The 19,066-nt window shown below is 43.0% G+C and overlaps 1 protein-coding gene across 1 annotated transcript in view; it reads left to right on the forward strand.

The window, feature by feature from the left end:
• The window catches only part of LOC141147199 (sterol 26-hydroxylase, mitochondrial-like), a 72,026-nt gene that overhangs the window by 40,063 nt on the left and 12,897 nt on the right, over positions 1 to 19,066 (forward strand). The window contains exons 5-6 of the mRNA XM_073634354.1: positions 4,979 to 5,142; positions 15,725 to 15,891. Of these exons, the coding sequence (XP_073490455.1) occupies positions 4,979 to 5,142; positions 15,725 to 15,891 (331 nt within the window). The remainder of the gene's footprint in view (positions 1 to 4,978; positions 5,143 to 15,724; positions 15,892 to 19,066) is intronic.

Consider the following 19,066-nt stretch of genomic DNA (forward strand, 5'->3'; position numbering starts at 1 on the left):
GGGGGGGGGAGGGGGTTGGCAACACTGTCTAAGAGACGGCGCCGCAGCCCAGTCTCTCCGAAGTTCGGCCCCCTCCTCCTTCCCCGGCCGCCGGACCAATTAGAAAGCGCAGCACGCTCTGCGCATGCGCAGTAGGGAACCGGCTGTGAAGCCGAAAGGCTTCACTGGTGGGTTCCCTTACCAGGAATGGCGACGGCTGCACCCGACAGCCGATCTGAAGATCGGCTGGGGTGCCGACATCGCGGTCTCCCTGGACAAGTAAGTGTCCATATATTAAGACAGCAGCTGCAGTATTTGTAGCTGCTGAATTAAAATTTTTCGTGGGGGGGGGGGGGACCTCCTCTCTAAATACCGCCAAAATAAAGCTCTATTTGTGTGAACAAAATGATAAAAATTTCATATGGGTACAGTGTAGCATGACCGCGCAATTGTCATTCAAAGTTTGACAGCGCTGAAAGCTGAAAATTGTCCTGGGCAGGAAGGGGGTGAAAGTGCCCGGGATTGAAGGGGTTAAAATTATTTTGTGACACATACTTTTTTTTCTATTAAAGGATAAGTTAACCCCGTCACTAAAATCTCATTTAAACGTAACCACTTAAGGACCATAAGGATTTACCCCCTTAATGACCAGGCCATTTTTTTTGATACGACACTGCGTGGTCGTGCGACGCTGTACCCAAATAAGATTGATGTCCCGCAAATAGAGCTTTCTTTTGGTGGTATTTGATCACCTCTGTGGTTTTTATTTTTTTGCGCTTTACCACTAGCCGACCAGCGCACAACAATGTACGTCGGCACAATGGCACGGCTGGGCAAATGGGCGAACAGGTACGTCCCCTTTAAATCGCGGCATTGTGAGCGCACGCGCGCCGCGCACCCCGTGACCATGCCCGCGGGTCCCGTGGACTCGATGTCCACTGGGGGCCCACGATCGTGTCACGGAGAGGAAGAACAGGGAGATGCCTTTGTAAACAAGGCATTTCCCCGTTCTGCCTCGTGACATGACAGAGATCACTGCTCCCTGTCATCGGGAACAGTGATCGCTGTCATGTCAGTGGAAGCCCATCCCCCCCATGAACTTTCCCTTTTAACCACTTCAGCTCTGGAAGGTTTACCCCCCCTCATGACCAGGCCCTTTTTTGTGATACGGCACTGCGTTATTTTAACTGACAATTGCACGGTCGTGTGACGCTGTACCCAAATACATTTTCTGTCCTTTTTTCCCACAAATAAAGCTTTGTTTTGGTGGCATTTGATCACCTAATTTTTTTTGCACTATAAACAAAAAAAAGACCGACTATTTAAAAAAAAAAAAAAAAAACAATATTTTTTACTTTCTGCTATAAAACATATCCAATAAAAAAAAAAATCTAATTTCATCTTCAATTTAGGCCAATATGTATTCTGCTACATATTTATGGTAGAAAAAAATCCCAATAAGCGTTTATTGATTGGTTTGCGTAAAAGTTATAGCGTCTACAAACTAGGGAATAGATTTATGGAATTTATTTTATTTTTTTTATTTTTACTAGTAATGGTGATGATCAGCGACTACTAGCGGAACTGCAACATTGCGGCTTTTTGGGATCAGTGACACTACAGTGATCTGTGCTAAAAATATGCACTGTCACTGTACTAATGACACTGGCAAGGTTAACATCAGGGGCGATCAAAAGGTTAAATGTGTGCCTAGGGAGTGCTTTCTAACTGTGGGGGGGGGGGGGGGGTGCTTGTACTATGGGAAGGCAGAGATCTGTGTTCCTGCTTTGTAAGAACACAGGATCACAACCTTCTCTTCTCACAGAATGTTGATCTGCCTTGTTTACATGGGCAGACCGCCGTTCTGCCTGTGTCCTGAAAGACCAGCGGATCCCAACGGGCATCGCACCCACCAGACCCGCTGATTGGCGGGTCACCGGTGGCGCGCATGCACGCTCCAGACGTGCAGGATCACGTACAGGTGCATGATCCTGCCCAGGGGAGCCGCCTATATATTTACAGTATAGCAAACGGTTAAAGGTGGCAACACGTGTGTCAATATGATCTTACAACCGATCATTCAATGTGACTAACATGACGAAATTAAATGAAAATCGCACACCAAAGATCCTTCATTTGATCTGTTTGGTGAGCTCTCAAATTACTTATGCAGCGTACACACAGTCAGACTTTTCGACTGGACTTGTCTGACGGATGCCGACGGACCAAATCCGGCGGGCAATCCGATCGTGTGTGGGCTTCACTGGATCTTCAGCGGACTTTTCCAGCCACAAATCTGACGGACTTTAGATTTGGAACATGCTTCAAATCCTTACGTCATAACTCCGCCGGACCCAGAAATCCGCTCGTCTGTATGCTAATCCGACGGACAAAAACCGACGCTAGGGCAGCTATTGGCTACTGGCTATCAACTTCCTTATTTTAGTCCGGTGTACGTCATCACGAAAGAATCCGTCGGACTTTGGTGTGATCGTGTGTAGGCAAGTCCGTTCGTTAAAAAGTCCGTCTGAAGTCCATCGAAAGTCCGCTGGAAAGTCTGTCGGACCAGTCCGGTCGAAAAGTCCGACCGTGTGTACGCGGCCTTAGACTTTACCAAGTTGAACAGCTGTGGCGGAATTTAGCGGATCACTTCTTGTCAATTGAGCAAATATTTGCGCGTTTTGGGGAGAACGCCTTGTAAGTCAGATCGATTGCTTGATTGTATTGTTCCAGAGATTTCAACCTAATTAATTAATAATATAAAATGGTTCCAAATGAATAATGACTACTGCAGTAGGGAACAGACACACAAAAAAAAAAAAAAATACACTCAGCATCCTTCCAATTGAAGTTTTTTACACACATGCTTATTTAGGTATCGCATTAATATTACTATTTTTTTTTTTCTGGTAATAAGGGGCGTAACATAGGCAGGCTAAATTCTAATCAGGACTCGAAAGAATGCAAACATGTAATCAAAACATTATTAGGGCTGTGTGCAATACAAAGGCAAAACATATGAAATAGAATACAGTTATTTATAGAATGTACAATTTCTTTTAGGGTATATAGTCAATTGTTCACATTTTTCAACTGCTAGATCCTTTTTTTTTATCAATACGTAGCGATGTAGTTGCGATGTAGTTGCCACTAGTAACAAACAATCCACCAATTCGCCCCGCTGCCAGACTTCATACATTACTTCCAGAGACAATGAACAGTCTTTTGCTGGTTTTGTCTTTGTTGTTTTATTGGGGGGTACAACTTGGATAGGGAATAGGGATATGGGATGCCCATAGAACATATAATTGCCATCATATTCTAAAGTTCAAGCAAAATTGCACATAGTTAGAGCCAGAAGATTAGATGTGCATTTAAACTAAGTATGAATCTCCTCCTGCATCTCCATGCAGACTGTTGCTCCTTCTCTGCACAACTCCTGCAGACTATTCCTTCTAAGAATTCCCCATCCATCACCGTGTGAAAGATGAAGACATCACTTTTGACCGTGTAAAAGTGATGGTCGTAGAACTCTTTCTCCTCCTGCCCAAACTTGTTTCCTCCTGCACAAACTTGTAGTTACTGAATTAAAGTCACGTCACATCTTCTTCTTTTAAATAATAAGGACTCACTCTGAAAAAGCCCCTAATAAGGCACTGGTTGCTCGCTGCTACTAGGCCTGAGGCTTTCAGTACCTCTCCTTGGAGGCGTATTAGTTTAAAAGCATATCTTTTGATGGTGGACTACTGTTCCCAGCCAGCCCATATGGGGGTGCCCTCCTGCTGCTGCCTAGCATTCCATTCCTCACTTCACACAGCCGACAACTCCCCCCAGTGGCATATCGCCTCAGCTTATATAGGAGGCCCGCCCCCTACCAATACCAATTGGGGATTGGTTGGGGCTCCCACATGAGCTGCCTGCCATTAAAGTTCTAAGCCCAGCCCCTCTTCCAGAATCTTCTCTATGGAAGCTGGGGAGGCGCCCCAGAACTGGAGCACAGGTGATCACACCCACTGCTACTCTGACCACTCCCAGCCCCCAGATCAAAACAGACAGGCCTAGCTTGCAGCATAGGCCTGCCTAAATTTGCCTGTGCTGACAAACCTAGTAAAATAACCTTACTAGCACCTACCTATCGGTAGAGGGTGCTACAAATATTTCCAGTCAATTGCAAGATTTAGAACAATACCAGAACAAGTTTTCCATTTTTGTTCCTTCGACAACAGTTGATCAAATGATTGACTTCTGTCAAGCAGGGCTGTCCACACATTGATCACAATTTGGACAGTCCTGGCTACACCGAGTGATTTTCAGTGTATAGCCAGCTTAAAGGAGTTGTAAAGTCTCCGGGTTTTTCACCCTAAAGCCCCCCTTTTTCTTACCTGAACACAGGTAGGAGAACGGGCAAAGCAGCTCCAGAAACTGTCTTGGGTCATCATTGAAAAGATTGATAGCAGCGGGAGCCATTGGCTCCCGCTGCTGTCAATCAAATCCAGGGAGCCAGGGGCGGGGCCGAGTCCTGCTGTCTGTGTCAACGGGAGAGCTCCCGCATGAGTACCCCCATGGAAAGCGGCTCTCCGTGGGGGCACTCGATGAAGAGGAGGAGCCTGGAGCGCCGCGGGGGGACCCCAGAAGAGGGGGATAGGGGCTGCTCTGTGCAAAACCATTACACAGATCAGATAAGTATGACATGTTTGTTATTTTTTTTTTTTTTTAAATGAACCTTTTCAATCACTTTAACTCTTCTCTCTCGTTTCTTATCTTTCGTTTCTTATCTCTCTCTTGTTTCTTATCTCTCTTTTTTCTTATCTCTTTGGTTTCTTACCTCTCTCGTTTTTTTCTCTCTCTCCTTTCTTCTCTCTCCCCACTTCTAACTCTCCCCTCTCTTTGTCCATACTTTCTCTCCCTTTTTGCTCAGATTGTGCAGAGCTGGCCTTTACATGAATGAGGAAAGCAGAACATTGCACATAATCTGATGATCTTTTGAATAAATCCATAGGAACAAAGATGATCGAGCAGAAGATGGAGAAGATACAAGCTCGCTTGGACCGTGGGGAGGAGGTGCAGGGGGAGTATCTAACCTATCTGCTGTCCAGTGGAAAACTGACCAATAAGGAGGTGAACGGCAGTGTGTCAGAGCTGCTATTGGCTGGAGTGGACACGGTATTTGCATCCTATAATGTTCTATGATATTCCAAAAATGTTAGTGTCATAGAGTTGCATGGCAGTGTTAATTTCGTCTACAAAAATATTTATTATAAGTTTCGTCAGCTGCATGTTTTCAGTAACGAAATCTAAACAAGAATACAATTCGAATTAAGTCAACTGGTGAAAACTATGACGAAAATAAATTCCAATTTTCGGCAACAAACAAAAATGTAAGGGAGGGATGTTTACCCACCTGAACTTCGGCTTTCCTCAGAGCTCCACCTGTTTGTTAAAGCCCCAGCCCCCTGACTCTATCTGCAAGCTGTATTGGCTGAGAGACGCAGGCTCCCATCAATCCTTTCTCTTTCCTATGCAGTTCCACACATTACACTCATTCACGCTATCTCTTTGGCGCCCTCTGTTGGCCTCTTCTAAATCGGCAACACAATTCCATCCCCAGCCTATAATAATAGCACATTAAAGTTTAAACATGTATTGCACTCTTGCACTACCACATAAGGATAAGCAGGGAGCAACTGCTAAGTACTAAGCTGCTGAAAAAAAAAAATAAGAAAAAGGCTATTCCTTTTTTTTTTGTTTTACTTAATATTTTTTTTATTTTACATAATATTTAATGTTGGTAATATATTCAGGTAATATGTGCAGAGATTTTAGTCGACTAAAATATGACTAAAACTAAAACAATTCAGATGACTAAAATACGATTAAAACTAAAATGGCATTTTAGTCAAAAGACTATGACTAAAACTTAATCAAAAATTTGATGTCAAAATGAACACTGTTGCATGGTGGTTGTGCTTTACTGGTCTTGTCTGCGTATAAATGCAAACCTTTTATTCTACTCAGATAATACAGTCTCCGAGAAGTTTATCCTGTAATCTTAGAAGTTGTTGAGTATGATCAATTTGACATGCAGACAGTCCCTACTCCCTAGAGGGAAAAATTCTAAATCTATGTGCATTGAATTTTGTCATGAATCCACAAATCCGTAAAAAAATTACAGCAAGGGATCAGAGCATGTACTAACCAAAATACACTACAGTTTCCATGTTCACAAAGCCTTAAGTGACAGGAATGGTGATGAGGAATCCTTAGACTCCATCTCTTTCCCTCATATCTCCTTTAAGAATAAAAAATTGCAGCTGATCAGTCAGTTTAATTATCAGAAGAAAGGTGCCCATGTGTGGGCAACTCACCACCCATGAGCATTGAAAACAGTCCCCGGAGTTCAGCTCAGATAGTGTACCAGTCAAAAAAGGGATATACCCTGGATTGCAGATTGGTGTGGGTGGTGTCTACCTTGTCATAACATGAAATCTAACAGGCTGAATTCCTGCAGGGAAGTAAGGAATCTTAAGGATCTAATCAGTGCCAGGGTTTGTTAGGCCTTATAGCATTTATGCAGCCCCGAAGGAAGGTGGTCTCAGATGAAGTAAGCAAAATGTTGGTATTTGAGATCATTGAGGAATTGCACAGTGAGTGGTCAAGCCTCATAATGTTGTTTGCAAGCCCAATGAAACCTTGCATTTCTGCAATTATTTTTGGAAACCTAATGAAATTTCAAAGTTGGACACCGATCCCATGCCCCAAGTGGATGAGCTCACCGAAAGACTAGACTCAGCCCACTACATCACCACTCTGGACCTCACAAAAGGATACTGGCAAATATACCTAACCAAGGCCACCAGGGAGAACATGGCATTCTCCAATCCAGATGCACACTTTCAATATTGAAGAATATGAAGAAGGATTTTTGGCCTTCAGACAGCTCCAGCCACATTCCAAAAGGCAAAGGATAAGTTATTAGACCTTTATTTGAGATATGCCCCTGTTTACTTAGAAGACATTGTCATATTTAGAGTGGATTGGGAGTCTCACCTGCAAAAGTTCAGGTGGTATTGGACTACCTGAAGAAAGCAGGGTTCACTGTAAACCCCAAGAAATCTGCTGTAGGAATGGAGGAACCAAAGCACCTTGTGTCAGTTGTGGGAAGGTCAACAAAATAGAGGCTTTTCAATCCTGAACAGGGATATGCATCCCTAGTTATCATTGGGTGCGATCACTGATTTCCACCAACTTTTGGTGGCACTTTTGACTGTCCTGACTAAAGGCTGGAAATCAATCATAGTAGAATGAAACCCAGAGGCTGAGAGGGCTTTCATGGAGCTCAAGCCTGTACTGTGTCAACATCTGGCACTAGTAGCTTGTAATTTTAATTGGGTGCCTTTGGCTAGTTAGTGAGATTAAAGGACCAGGGAAACTTTGGTACAATTTTTTTAAGATATACACCCATCCCTTGGGGAGTACAGGCCATCTGGTCCAATACTTGCCTTTTTCCTCCTTCCAGCCATCTTCACTAAGCATCCCTGTCTGGAACAGCACAGTCTTTCCTCCAAAACTGTCAGGTCCTCTTCATCCTGCACATGTATGCCACAGAGCAATGCAGCTCTTCCCATGGAAATGATTTGGGCCATGGCATGCACACGCAGGATGAAGAGGACCCAGCGGGAAGGCTGTGAAGCTCTCAGAAGAAGCAGGGATGAAAGTAATGATTGTACCAGGTGGGCTGCACTTTTGAGGGTGGAGCTATGCCTTAAAGGCCAATTTGAACCAAAGGTACAGTTTTAATTAAATTGCATTTTATAGTTGCTTCACACGTGGCTCAGGAATGTAGTTTGACCACCATTGCACGTAACAGAAAAAAAAATACTTCCTGTCTACATTCACTTGCTTCAGCTTTGACTGCACATCATTGTCCTACACTGGCCTCCTGATAGTGACAATGGTGGACCATGTCTGCAAATGTGCATTGGCATGGCTGCTTGTAGTCTCCACAATGGTCAACAACACATCAGCAGAATTGAGAGACAGTTGTCCGCTCATAACAGGATATGCCTGAACATGATTGTAAACCTAATATATTTTTTTTAAATAACAAACATGTTAGAGGTACCCAAGTATAACTTCCAGAGCCACTCTAAGCTGAGACAAAGATCTCCCTGCAGTTGCAGTGAAGGGAGATGGATTCTATGCACCATTCAGGGGTGCAGGAGCATTAACAGAGAAAGGAAGGAACACCACTCACCGACCCAATGCATGTGGCCCACCTTGGTGGCCAATCCAAGGCAAAAAGAGGCCAGAAAATTCTGATATCACAAAAACACAAAAATATCTAAAGTCAGATCATGAAGAAGGGACAGTGTCAAGATGGAAAGCACCCGGGAAGACAGAATAAATCAGGCAACTCAAGCAGATTTAAGCATTCCATCTTGAGGACATCCTCCATGTCTGTGAATGCTCTGAAACGGGTAAGCTTCTCTGACACTGAAGGTGAATCTACTGCTGTTTCCCTCTGCACCTCGACATCTAGTCTTAAGGAGACAAAAAGTAAACTTAAAGATACTATCTCAGAGAACAGTGACTCCCCAAGAACAAAGGACAGCACAGACGCTTGTCAAAATAAAAAGGATAGGAAAGAAATCTCCCAAATCCAACCTCATTTACCAATAATATTGTCTTTAATTTCTCGGACCACGTTTTATCTTCCGAGGAAAAAAATAGATCTTTCCTAAGGACTTAGTTTTGCACCTTCACAAAATTTTGATTTATTTTCCACTGGATGTAAATAATTTTGCAAATATCACTTAAACGTTTTTTAGATACAGAATGTTTGAAAGACCTTTCACAAGCAGTTGATTGCACTCAAACGGACCTTGATTTTCAAGACTTTTGTCTTATACATGACATGAGCTCTCTGGATATTGAGATTTCCTTGACCTTTTTCTTCTCCCTATCTGCTGTTCTACATGATGTCCCTGTTGAGGACAACCGAGTTGTTTTATACAGTATATATTTTTTTATTATTATTACTTATTTTATTTATTTAAATATATATATATATATATACACACACACTTTATTTTTTTTACATACAGTATATCTCCATACATAAAAAAAACACCTTTCACATCACATTTTTTCCCTTTTCACATTTATTTTTATTGCTTATTTGTTTCACTTTCTTCACCTCCATTTTTTTTTTTTTTTTACCACATGATCTTTTTCCATAATCCAGTGTGTTTTCTTCTCTCTTTTCTCCCCTTCCACATCACTTTTTCACAGTTTTCATCAATATACTTTACACACACCTGCACTGATTTCATTCATGGCCATTGATGCCCATATAAACCTATGCCTGGCTCTGTTTTCCCAACCTCTGTGATTAATCCCCGATGTGCGGGGTGAAACAAGACGGAGGGAATGGCTGGAGCAGCACTGGCTGAGGCCACGTTTATCCACATATTCATGCACTGGGTCGGTGAGTGGTGTTCCTTCCTCTCCCTGTTAACAAACATGTTATATTTACCTGCTCTGTGCAATCGTTTTGCACAGAGCAGCCCCGATCCTCTTCTTCTGGGGTCCCCTGCTGGCACTCCTGACTCCTCTTTTCGATGTGCCTATGTGCATCTATGGACACAGACGGTGCGGCTCAGCCCCCCCACACTCCACCTTATTACAGGATTTGATTGACAGCGGCATGATCCAATGGCCTGTGAGGGGGAAGGGAGCAGACCAGGCACAGCGCTGGATCAAGATCAGGCTCAGGTAAGTATAAGGAGGTAAAAAAAAAAAAAAAAAACTTCTACCTTGACAACCACTTTAATGCCAGGATCATTGGGTTTTATTTTATTAAAAGTTACTGGTTTTAAAGATTTAAAACAACTTTTGGAATTACATCAACATATTAAAGCATAAATGAGATTGTAGTAATTTTGTTTAAATCTACTACATACTACATGTTGTTATATACTGGAATGTGTTGATTACATTTTCAGTCTGTTCTGTGGTAGACCAGTTCTATGGCTTTGTGACCTGTTACGCAATCACCGCTTGACATGGTAGATTGGTCAGTGAACTTTGGTTGTCCTCACTGTGTAATATTACTATCTTTGTCTTTTGTCTTACTACATGTTGTTATATACTGGAATATGTTGATTACACTTCCAGTCTGTTCTGTGGTAGACCAGTTACATAGTTATATAGTCAGTCAGGTTGAAAAAAGACACAAGTCCATCCAGTTCAACCATAAAAAAAAATAGATAAATAAAATTAAAAAGTATCGTACAATCCAATATACCCACATCTATACCCACAGTTGACCCAGAGGACAGCAAAAAACCCCAGCAGAGCATGATCCAATTTTTGCTCCAGCAGGGGAAAAAATTCCTTCCTGATCCCCCAAGAGGCAATCGGGTTTTCCCTGGATCAACTTTACCTATAAATGTCAGTACCCAGTTATATTCTGTACATTTAGGAAAGTAAATGTACTGAGCTGGCCAGAACCACCTCTGGAGGGAGTCTATTCCACATTTTCACAGCTCTTACTGTGAAGAAACATTTCCGTATTTGGAGATGAAATCTCTTTTCCTCTAGACAGAAAGAGTGCCCCCTTGTCCTCTGTGTTGACCGTAAAGAGAATAACTCAACACCAAGTTCATTATATGGACCCCTTATATATTTATACATGTTGATCATATCCCCCCTTATTCTCCTCTTCTCAAGAAAGAATAAATTCAGTTCCTCTAATCTTTCCTCATAGCTGAGCTCCTCCATGCCTCTTATCAGTTTGGTTGCCCTTCTCTGCACTTTCTCCAGTTCCCCGATATCCTTTTTGACAACTGGTGCCCAAAACTGAATTGCATATTCCAGATGAGGTCTTACTAATGATTTGAACAGGGGGGCAAAATGATATCTCCCTCTCTGGAGTCCATACCTCTCCTAATACAAGAAAGGACTGTGCTTGCTTTGGAAACCGCAGCTTGGCATTGCTTGCTATTATTGAGCTTATGATCTACCAAAACCCCCAGATCCTTCTCCACTATGGATTCCCCCAGTTGTACTCCCCCTAGTATGTATGATGCATATTCTTAGCCCCCAAGTGCATAACTTTACATTTCTCAACATTAAACCTCATCTGCCACATAGTCGCCCAATTAGACAGAGCATTGAGGTCGGCTTGTAAATTGCAGACATCCTGTAAGGACGTTATTCCACTGCATAGCTTGGTGTCATCTGTAAAGACAGAAATGTTACTTTTGATAGGGAAATCCCAGAACTTCGGGGTTTCCAATAACATTTTGACTTGCTGAACCACATTCAAAAAGATGTATTTAATATACAAGCCCATAGTTTTAGCTATAGGCAGGGAGAACAATACAGTAAGTACATGGTGACATTCAATATGATTGTTCTGACTGAAGCTGGGACCTAACTAGCTTTTATACTCTATACATAGCTGTGGGCTACCTTGTAAGTCTCTTTGAAGTCTTGATTAACTTGTTGGTTATTTACATTGTTAAACAGATGGTCAATTACATAGTTACATAGCTACACAGCTAGTAAGGTTGAACAAAAACACCAGTCTATCCAGTATATCTGGTTAATCAGAATACATGGTTCTGGCTACTCATAACTAAATGTTTTATAAATAAATAGCTATTCCATTTACCCTATCAATCCCATCTCTTGGTCAAATTAAAAATTGACCACATAACTAACAAAACATAACATAACAGCACTATAACAAACAATTCATACACTGGTCGTGGACAGTTGGGTTCTTGACTATTCAGTGTAGAGATTCTTTTGGTGACAGTTAAAGCTGTATGGGGCCTAACTAGATATGAATATTACAGGCAATGATATTGGGAAAATGGGACAAACTACGTCTCATAACACATGCACAACCTAAAGAACGGCAGATAAAATTACAATTCCTCTAAATTGCTTCTAAATTCCAACATCTCCCTCCAACTGCCTAATCTTAGTTTAAATCTTTATTATTCTAGTTCATATTTCTCCTTATTTATGTACCCAATTTACTTCTGCAGAAAAATCTCATTTTTGCTTTTGTCAAGGCTAAACAAAAATAAAAATACAAAAATGTCTATCCAGTATATCTGGTTAATCAGAATACGTGGTTTTGGCTACTCATAACTAAATGTTTGATAAATAAATAGCTATTCCATTTACCCTATCACTTTTTATCCCAGACCCAATATCATTTATAAAGGTATTAAAAAGTAAGGGTCCCAGCAATGAACCTTGGGGTACACCCCCGATAACCTTAGACCATTCAAAGTAAGAATCATTAATCATTACTCTCTGAATTCTGTCTTTTAGCCAGTTTTCTATCCATTTACAAACTGATCTTTCCAAGCTTGTAGACTTTACCTTACACATGAGCCGTGTGTGGGGAACTGTATCGAACGCTTTTGCAAAATCCAAGTATACCACGTCCACAGCCACCCCTCTGTCCAAGGTTTTCCTTACCTCTTCATAAAACGAAATAAGGTTTGTCTGACAAGGTTTGTCTGTCTTTCATGAATCCATGCTGTCCGTTGCTTAAAATGTTTTTTTCAAGCAAGAACTCATCTATGTGGTCTTTTATTAAACACTCCGGTATCTTCCTGACTATAGAAGATAAACTAACAGGTCTATAGTTACTTGGTAAAGACTTTGATCCCTTTTTAAATATAGGCACCACGTTCGCCCTGCGCCAATCCAGTTGTACCATTCCAGTCATTAATGGGTCCCTAAAAATTAGATACAATGGCTTTGAAATTACAGAGCTCGATTCTTTTAGGATCCGTGGGTGGATGCCATCAGGTCCAGGTGCTTTATTCACCTTTATTCTGTATAAATATTTCTAGACCATATCACTTTTGAGCCATTGTGGATCATTCGGGGCTGTCAATACCACCCGCATTATGGACATGAGCTCCCCCATGCTCTTTTGTATACACAGAGCTCAAGAAAGTATCTAATAAATTAGCCTTCTCTTTGTCCCCAGTCACCCACTCTAGATTATTTTGTAAAGGGCCTACATGCTCAGACCTGACCTTTTTACTATTAATATATTTGAAGAATTTTTGGGGATTTTTCCTACTATCTTTTGCAATCTGTCGTTCGTTTTGAATTTTTGCATCCTTGATTTCCTTTTTACATGTTCTGTTAAATCCTTTGTAACATTTAAACGACACTAGTGTTCCTTCATTTTTATAATTTTTAAAAGCTCTTTTCTTATTGTTTATAGCTTTTTTAACTTTGACTGTGAGCCACATAGGTTTTATTTTTAGCCTTTTAAACTTAATGCCCATGGGAATATACTTTGCAGGTCCCAAACAGTCTTTTTGAAGAATTCCCATTTCTGTTCTGTTTCTATTGATGCCAATATTCCCTCCCAGTCTAAATCCTGGAGAGCAGCCCTCATCCTTGGAAAATTTGCTCTCTTGAAGTTAAGTGTTTTTATCTTTCCCGTATGTATTTCTTGTTTACAGCTAACATCAAATGAAATCATGTTATGATCACTGCTACCCAGGTGTTCCTTTTATCTGAACATTAGTAATAAGCTCTGCATGGTTTGAGATTACCAGGTCCAACAGAGCTTCATTCCTAGTTGGGGGCCTCAATAAACTGGACCATAAAATTGTCCTGTAATAGGTTTATAAATGTTTGCCCTTTGGCTTGCATCCGAGGGTACTTAGGGAACTCAGTCAAGTGATTGCCAGACCGTTGTTCCTAATTTTTACAGATAGTCTACTGACTGGAATGGTACCAGCTGATTGGAGAAAAGCCAATGTAGCACCTATATTTAAAAAGGGCCCAAAATACATCCCTGGGAATTACAGACCAGTTAGCCTAACATCGATAGTATGTAAACTCTTGGAGGGGATGATAAGGGACTATATACAGGATTTTAGTAATACGAACGATATCATTAGCAGTAATCAGCATGGATTCATGAAGAATCGTTCTTGCCAAACCAATCTATTAACCTTCTATGAGGAGGTGAGTTGCCATCTAGATAAAGGAAGGCCTGTAGACGTGGTGTATCTGGATTTTGCAAAAGCATTTGACACAGTTCCCCATAAACGTTTACTGTACAAAATAAGGTCCATTGGCATGGACCATAGGGTGAGTACATGGATTGAAAAATGGCTACAAGGGCGAGTTCAGAGGGTGGTGATAAATGGGGAGTACTCAGAATGGTCAGGGGTGGGTAGTGGGGTTCCCCAAGGTTCTGTGCTGGGACCAATCCTATTTAATTTGTTCATAAACGATCTGGAGGATGGGATAAACAGTTCAATCTCTGTATTTGCAGACGATACTAAGCTAAGCAGGGCAATAACTTCTCCGCAGGACGTGGAAACCTTGCAAAAAGACCTGAACAAATTAATGGGGTGGGCGACTACATGGCAAATGAGGTTCAATGTAGAAAAATGTAAAATAATGCATTTGGGTGGCAAAAATATGAATGCAATCTATACACTGGGGGGAGAACCTCTGGGGGAATCTAGGATGGAAAAGGACCTGGGGGTCCTAGTAGATGATAGGCTCAGCAATGGCAGGCAATGCCAAGCTGCTGCTAACAAAGCAAACAGAATATTGGCATTAAAAAGGGGGATCAACTCCAGAGATGAAACGATAATTCTCCCGCTCTACAAGACTCTGGTCCGGCCGCACCTAGAGTATGCAGTCCAGTTCTGGGCACCAGTCCTCAGGAAGGATGTACTGGAAATGGAGCGAGTACAAAGAAGGGCAACAAAGCTAATAAAGGGTCTGGAGGATCTTAGTTATGAGGAAAGGCTGCGAGCACTGAACTTATTCTCTCTGGAGAAGAGACGCTTGAGAGGGGATATGATTTCAATTTACAAATACCGGACTGGTGACCCCACAATAGGGATAAAACTTTTTCGCAGAAGAGAGTTTACCAAGACTCGTGGCCACTCATTAAAATTAGAAGAAAAGAGGTTTAACCTTAAACTACGTAGAGGGTTCTTTACTGTAAGAGCGGCAAGGATGTGGAATTCCCTTCCACAGGCGGTGGTCTCAGCGGGGAGCATTGATAGCTTCAAGAAACTATTAGATAAGCACCTGAATGACCACAACATACAGGGATATACAATGTAATACTGACACATAATCACACACATAGGTTGGACTTGATGGACTTGTCTTTTTTCAACCTCACCTACTATGTAACTATGTAACTATGTAACTGTGCCAGCAGTGCCATTACTCCAGTCAATTTCTGGGTAGTTAAAATCCCCTATTATTATCACCGTCCCACCCCTTGCAGCCCTTTCCATCTGTGCAAGGAGCTGAGTCTCCACCTCCTCGTTAACATTGGATGGTCTATAACAAATTCCAATGATTAACTTTGAACTACGCACATCTACATGCAGTTCCACCCATAATGCTTCAGACTCGTCAACCAGGTCCTCTTTCACACTTGCTTTGAGATCACTTCTCACATAGAGACAGACCCCGCCACCTTTCCTTTTTAACCCTGTCTCTCCGAAAGAGTGCATAGCCAGGAATATTAATAGCCCAGTCATGTGAGGATCGAATAGTCCAGTCATGTGAGGATCGAATAGCCCAGTCATGTGAGGATTCACAGTTCTATGGCTTTGTGACCTGTTACGCAATCACCGCCTGACATGGCAGATTGGTCAGGGAACTTTGGTTGTCCTCGCTGTGTAATATCATTATATTTTGTCTTTTATGCCCTCAGACATCCAACACCCTCTCCTGGGCACTGTACCACCTCGCCAGGGACCCAGAGATCCAGGAATCCCTTTATCAGGAGGTGAACGATAACGTCCCAGACGATGGTATACCCACCGCTGAGGATATCGCCAAGATGCCGTTGCTGAAATCTGTGATTAAAGAAACACTCAGGTACTTTTCATCCATATCTATTCCCTATTTGTTCTGGTCTCAGTCCAAAAACCAACCTTTAATTTATGGGTAGAGTGTACCTGGCTGGTTTGATACATCTCTCAGGTGTTTCCACCAGTGAGGCAGTCCCAGTTTGCCACCATTGCCTCCATCTGTGTGTAGAGGAGGAGTGAAGACTGTATGATGGTGGGGGTGCAATAGGTGTAAAATAGGAGTGCTGGGGGTATCATGGTATGGAGTATGGGCAGCAGTGGTGACCCGCTCATTAGGGGAGCGGCCCCCTAATCCATGCGCCCGGCCCCTAATCTCCATGCAGGGGGCCGGACGCATTGGATTTCAATTTTTTTTTTTTTTTTGAAGCACATGATTAGAGCCGGAGGTTCTAGTTGGCTTCAAAATGGGGGGGCTTGGGGTACACCCACTTGTGTGACATTAGCGAATTAATATTCGCTAATGTCTTCGTGCTTCTCCTCCCAGCCAATCAGGAAACGGGTCCTGAGACCGGCCGGGAGGAGAAGCAATGGCCCCGACTCATCTCTTCCCTTCGCAACCTCCTCCCTGCACCTCCTGCACCTCCCAACATAAGGTAAGGCTATGGATCGCCGCCTTCTCGATCGCTCGATCGAGTGCCGGAGGGGGGGGTTAGTGCAAACGAGCGCCGGGGGGGGTTGTGTGAGGGGGGCCGTACCCCCCCCAAATTTCGAGGACCAGCTGCCACTGATGGGCAGGGGAGAAGTGCAGAGGTTACGTCGGTAGGAAAAATGTGTAAGGAGCGGGGTGTCAGATAAGACAGTGGGCAGTGAACAGGGTGTCACTGTCAGAAGGGGGGCAAAGATGGATGTCTATGTGTTGAGAAGGGGTATTTGTGTCCGTAGGAGTGGGGAGCGTGAGGTGGCTGGGGGGGGGGGGTATCTAGTAACATGAGCTTGCCTAAACAGAGATGTCCATTAGCATAAGGCAGCTAAGGGGTGACTGCCAACGCGAATGATTAACCCCTTAGGTTCCACAGTGAGTATAACCAGCATGCTTTACTGCATACACAACCTGATTTTACTGTTGTGTGTTACACTTTATGCCTGGTACCCGTGGTTGAAGGAAACAAAATTGTATAATGTATGGCGTGCCTTAGGCATTATCCTCAATGGGAAGGTGAAAGTGTTCTGTGAAAACTAAACTCTAACTTGGCTTTTATATTATTATGAAAAAGAATTTGGCAAAAGAGTCTTATGATCGGATTTTCCGTCGGAAAAAACTTGGATGGTTTTTCCAACGGAATTCCGCTTAACCTTGGCTTGCATACACACGGTCACACAAAAGTTCACTGAACTTTCGAACGCCAAGACCGCGGTGACGTACAACACTACGACGAGCCGAGAAAATTAAGTTCAATGCTTCAGAGCTTCAGAATTGTTTCCGAGCAGATGTTGGAATTTTGCGCGTCGGAATTGTTACAGACAATCGGAATTTCCAATCGGAACTTGCACAATGCGTCCGACTTCAATGAACGGGGATTTGACTTTGATTCCAGACAATACCAGGCACTATCTGGTATGAATCTTTAGGGGGAACTCCACGCAAAATATAAAAAAAAAAAACGGCATGGGTTCCCCCTCCAAGAGCATACCAGGCCCTTCGATCTGGTATGGATTTTAAGGGGAATCCCCACGCTGAAAAAACTGCGTGGGGGTTCCCCCCAAAATCCATACCAGACCATTATGCAAGCAGACAGATGGCAGGTCAGGGAAGGGGGTGGGGACAAGCAAGTGCCCCCCCCGATTCGTACCAGGCCGCATGCTCTCATCATGGGGGGGTGGGTGCTTTGGGGCAGAGGGGCACCATGTTAATGAGGACAAGGGCCTCTTCCCCACAACCCTGGCTGTTGGTTGTCGGGGGCTGCGGGTGGGGAGCTTATCGGAATCTGGAAGACCCCTTTAACAAGGGGCCCCCAGATCCTGGCCCCCGACCCTATGTGAATGGGTATCGGGTACATTGTACCCCTACCCATTCACCTAAAGAAAAAAAAGTGTCAAAAATAAAACACAGTACACAGGTTTTTAAAGTAATTTATTCAGCTCCAGCGTCACTTCCGATCTCTTCTCCCCTCTCTGTGTCTTCTCTGCTGATGTCTTCTAGCCCTCTCCGGTTCTTCTCCCTCTGTCCACTGTCTTCTGCCTCTGCCGGGTTTTCTCCGCTGTCTTCTCGCTCTTTTCCGCTGTCTTCTGTTGTTGACACAACGCTCTCTCCCGCTCTAATGCTGGGTGCGCCGTGTGCCACTACTTATATATTGGCATGGGGCTGGGTCACCGTGTTCTATCAGAATACTGCTACCCATCAGATTGTGCAATGGAAGTGACGTTCTGACCAAAATAACTTGCTGTGCATGTGCGATGCATTACACACACTTTATCATCTGATGGGCAGCGATATTCTGATCGAAGACCCATGCGGACATCTTGCTACACCCTGCTACGTCTTGAATTTCAGAGTAATTTTAGCAATAAAGTGAGCGGATATAAGTAAATATAGTATATTGATATATAGTTACATACTAGGCGAGGTTGAAAAAAGACACATGTCCATCAAGTCCAACCTATGTGTGATTATGTGTCAGTATTACATTGTATATCCCTGTATGTTGCGTTTATTTAGGTGCTTATCTAATAGTTTCTTGAAACTATCGATGCTCCCCGCTGAGACCACCGCCTGTGGAAGGGAATTCCACATCCTTGCCGCTCTTACAGTAAAGAACCCTCTACGTAATTTAAGTTTAAACCTCTTTTCTTCTAATTTTAATGAGTGGCCACGAGTCTTGTTAAACTCTCTTTTGCGAAAAAGTTTTATTTCTATTGTGGGGTCACCAGTACGGTATTTGTATATTGAAATCATATCCCCTCTCAAGCGTCTCTTCTCCAGAGAGGAGAATAAGTTCAGTGCTCGCAACCCTTCCTCATAACTAAGATCCTCCAGACCCTTTATTAGCTTTGTTGTCCTTCTTTGTACTCGCTCCATTTCCAGTACATCCCTCCTGAGGACTGGTGCCCAGAACTGGACAGCATACTCCAGGTGCGGCCGGACCAGAGTCTTGTAGAGCGGGAGAATTATCGTTTTATCTCTGGAGTTGATCCCCTTTTTAATGCCAATATTCTGTTTGCTTTGTTAGCAGCAGCTTGGCATT

Source organism: Aquarana catesbeiana, linkage group LG06, assembly GCF_042186555.1.
Source record: "Aquarana catesbeiana isolate 2022-GZ linkage group LG06, ASM4218655v1, whole genome shotgun sequence".
NCBI lineage: Eukaryota > Metazoa > Chordata > Amphibia > Anura > Ranidae > Aquarana > Aquarana catesbeiana.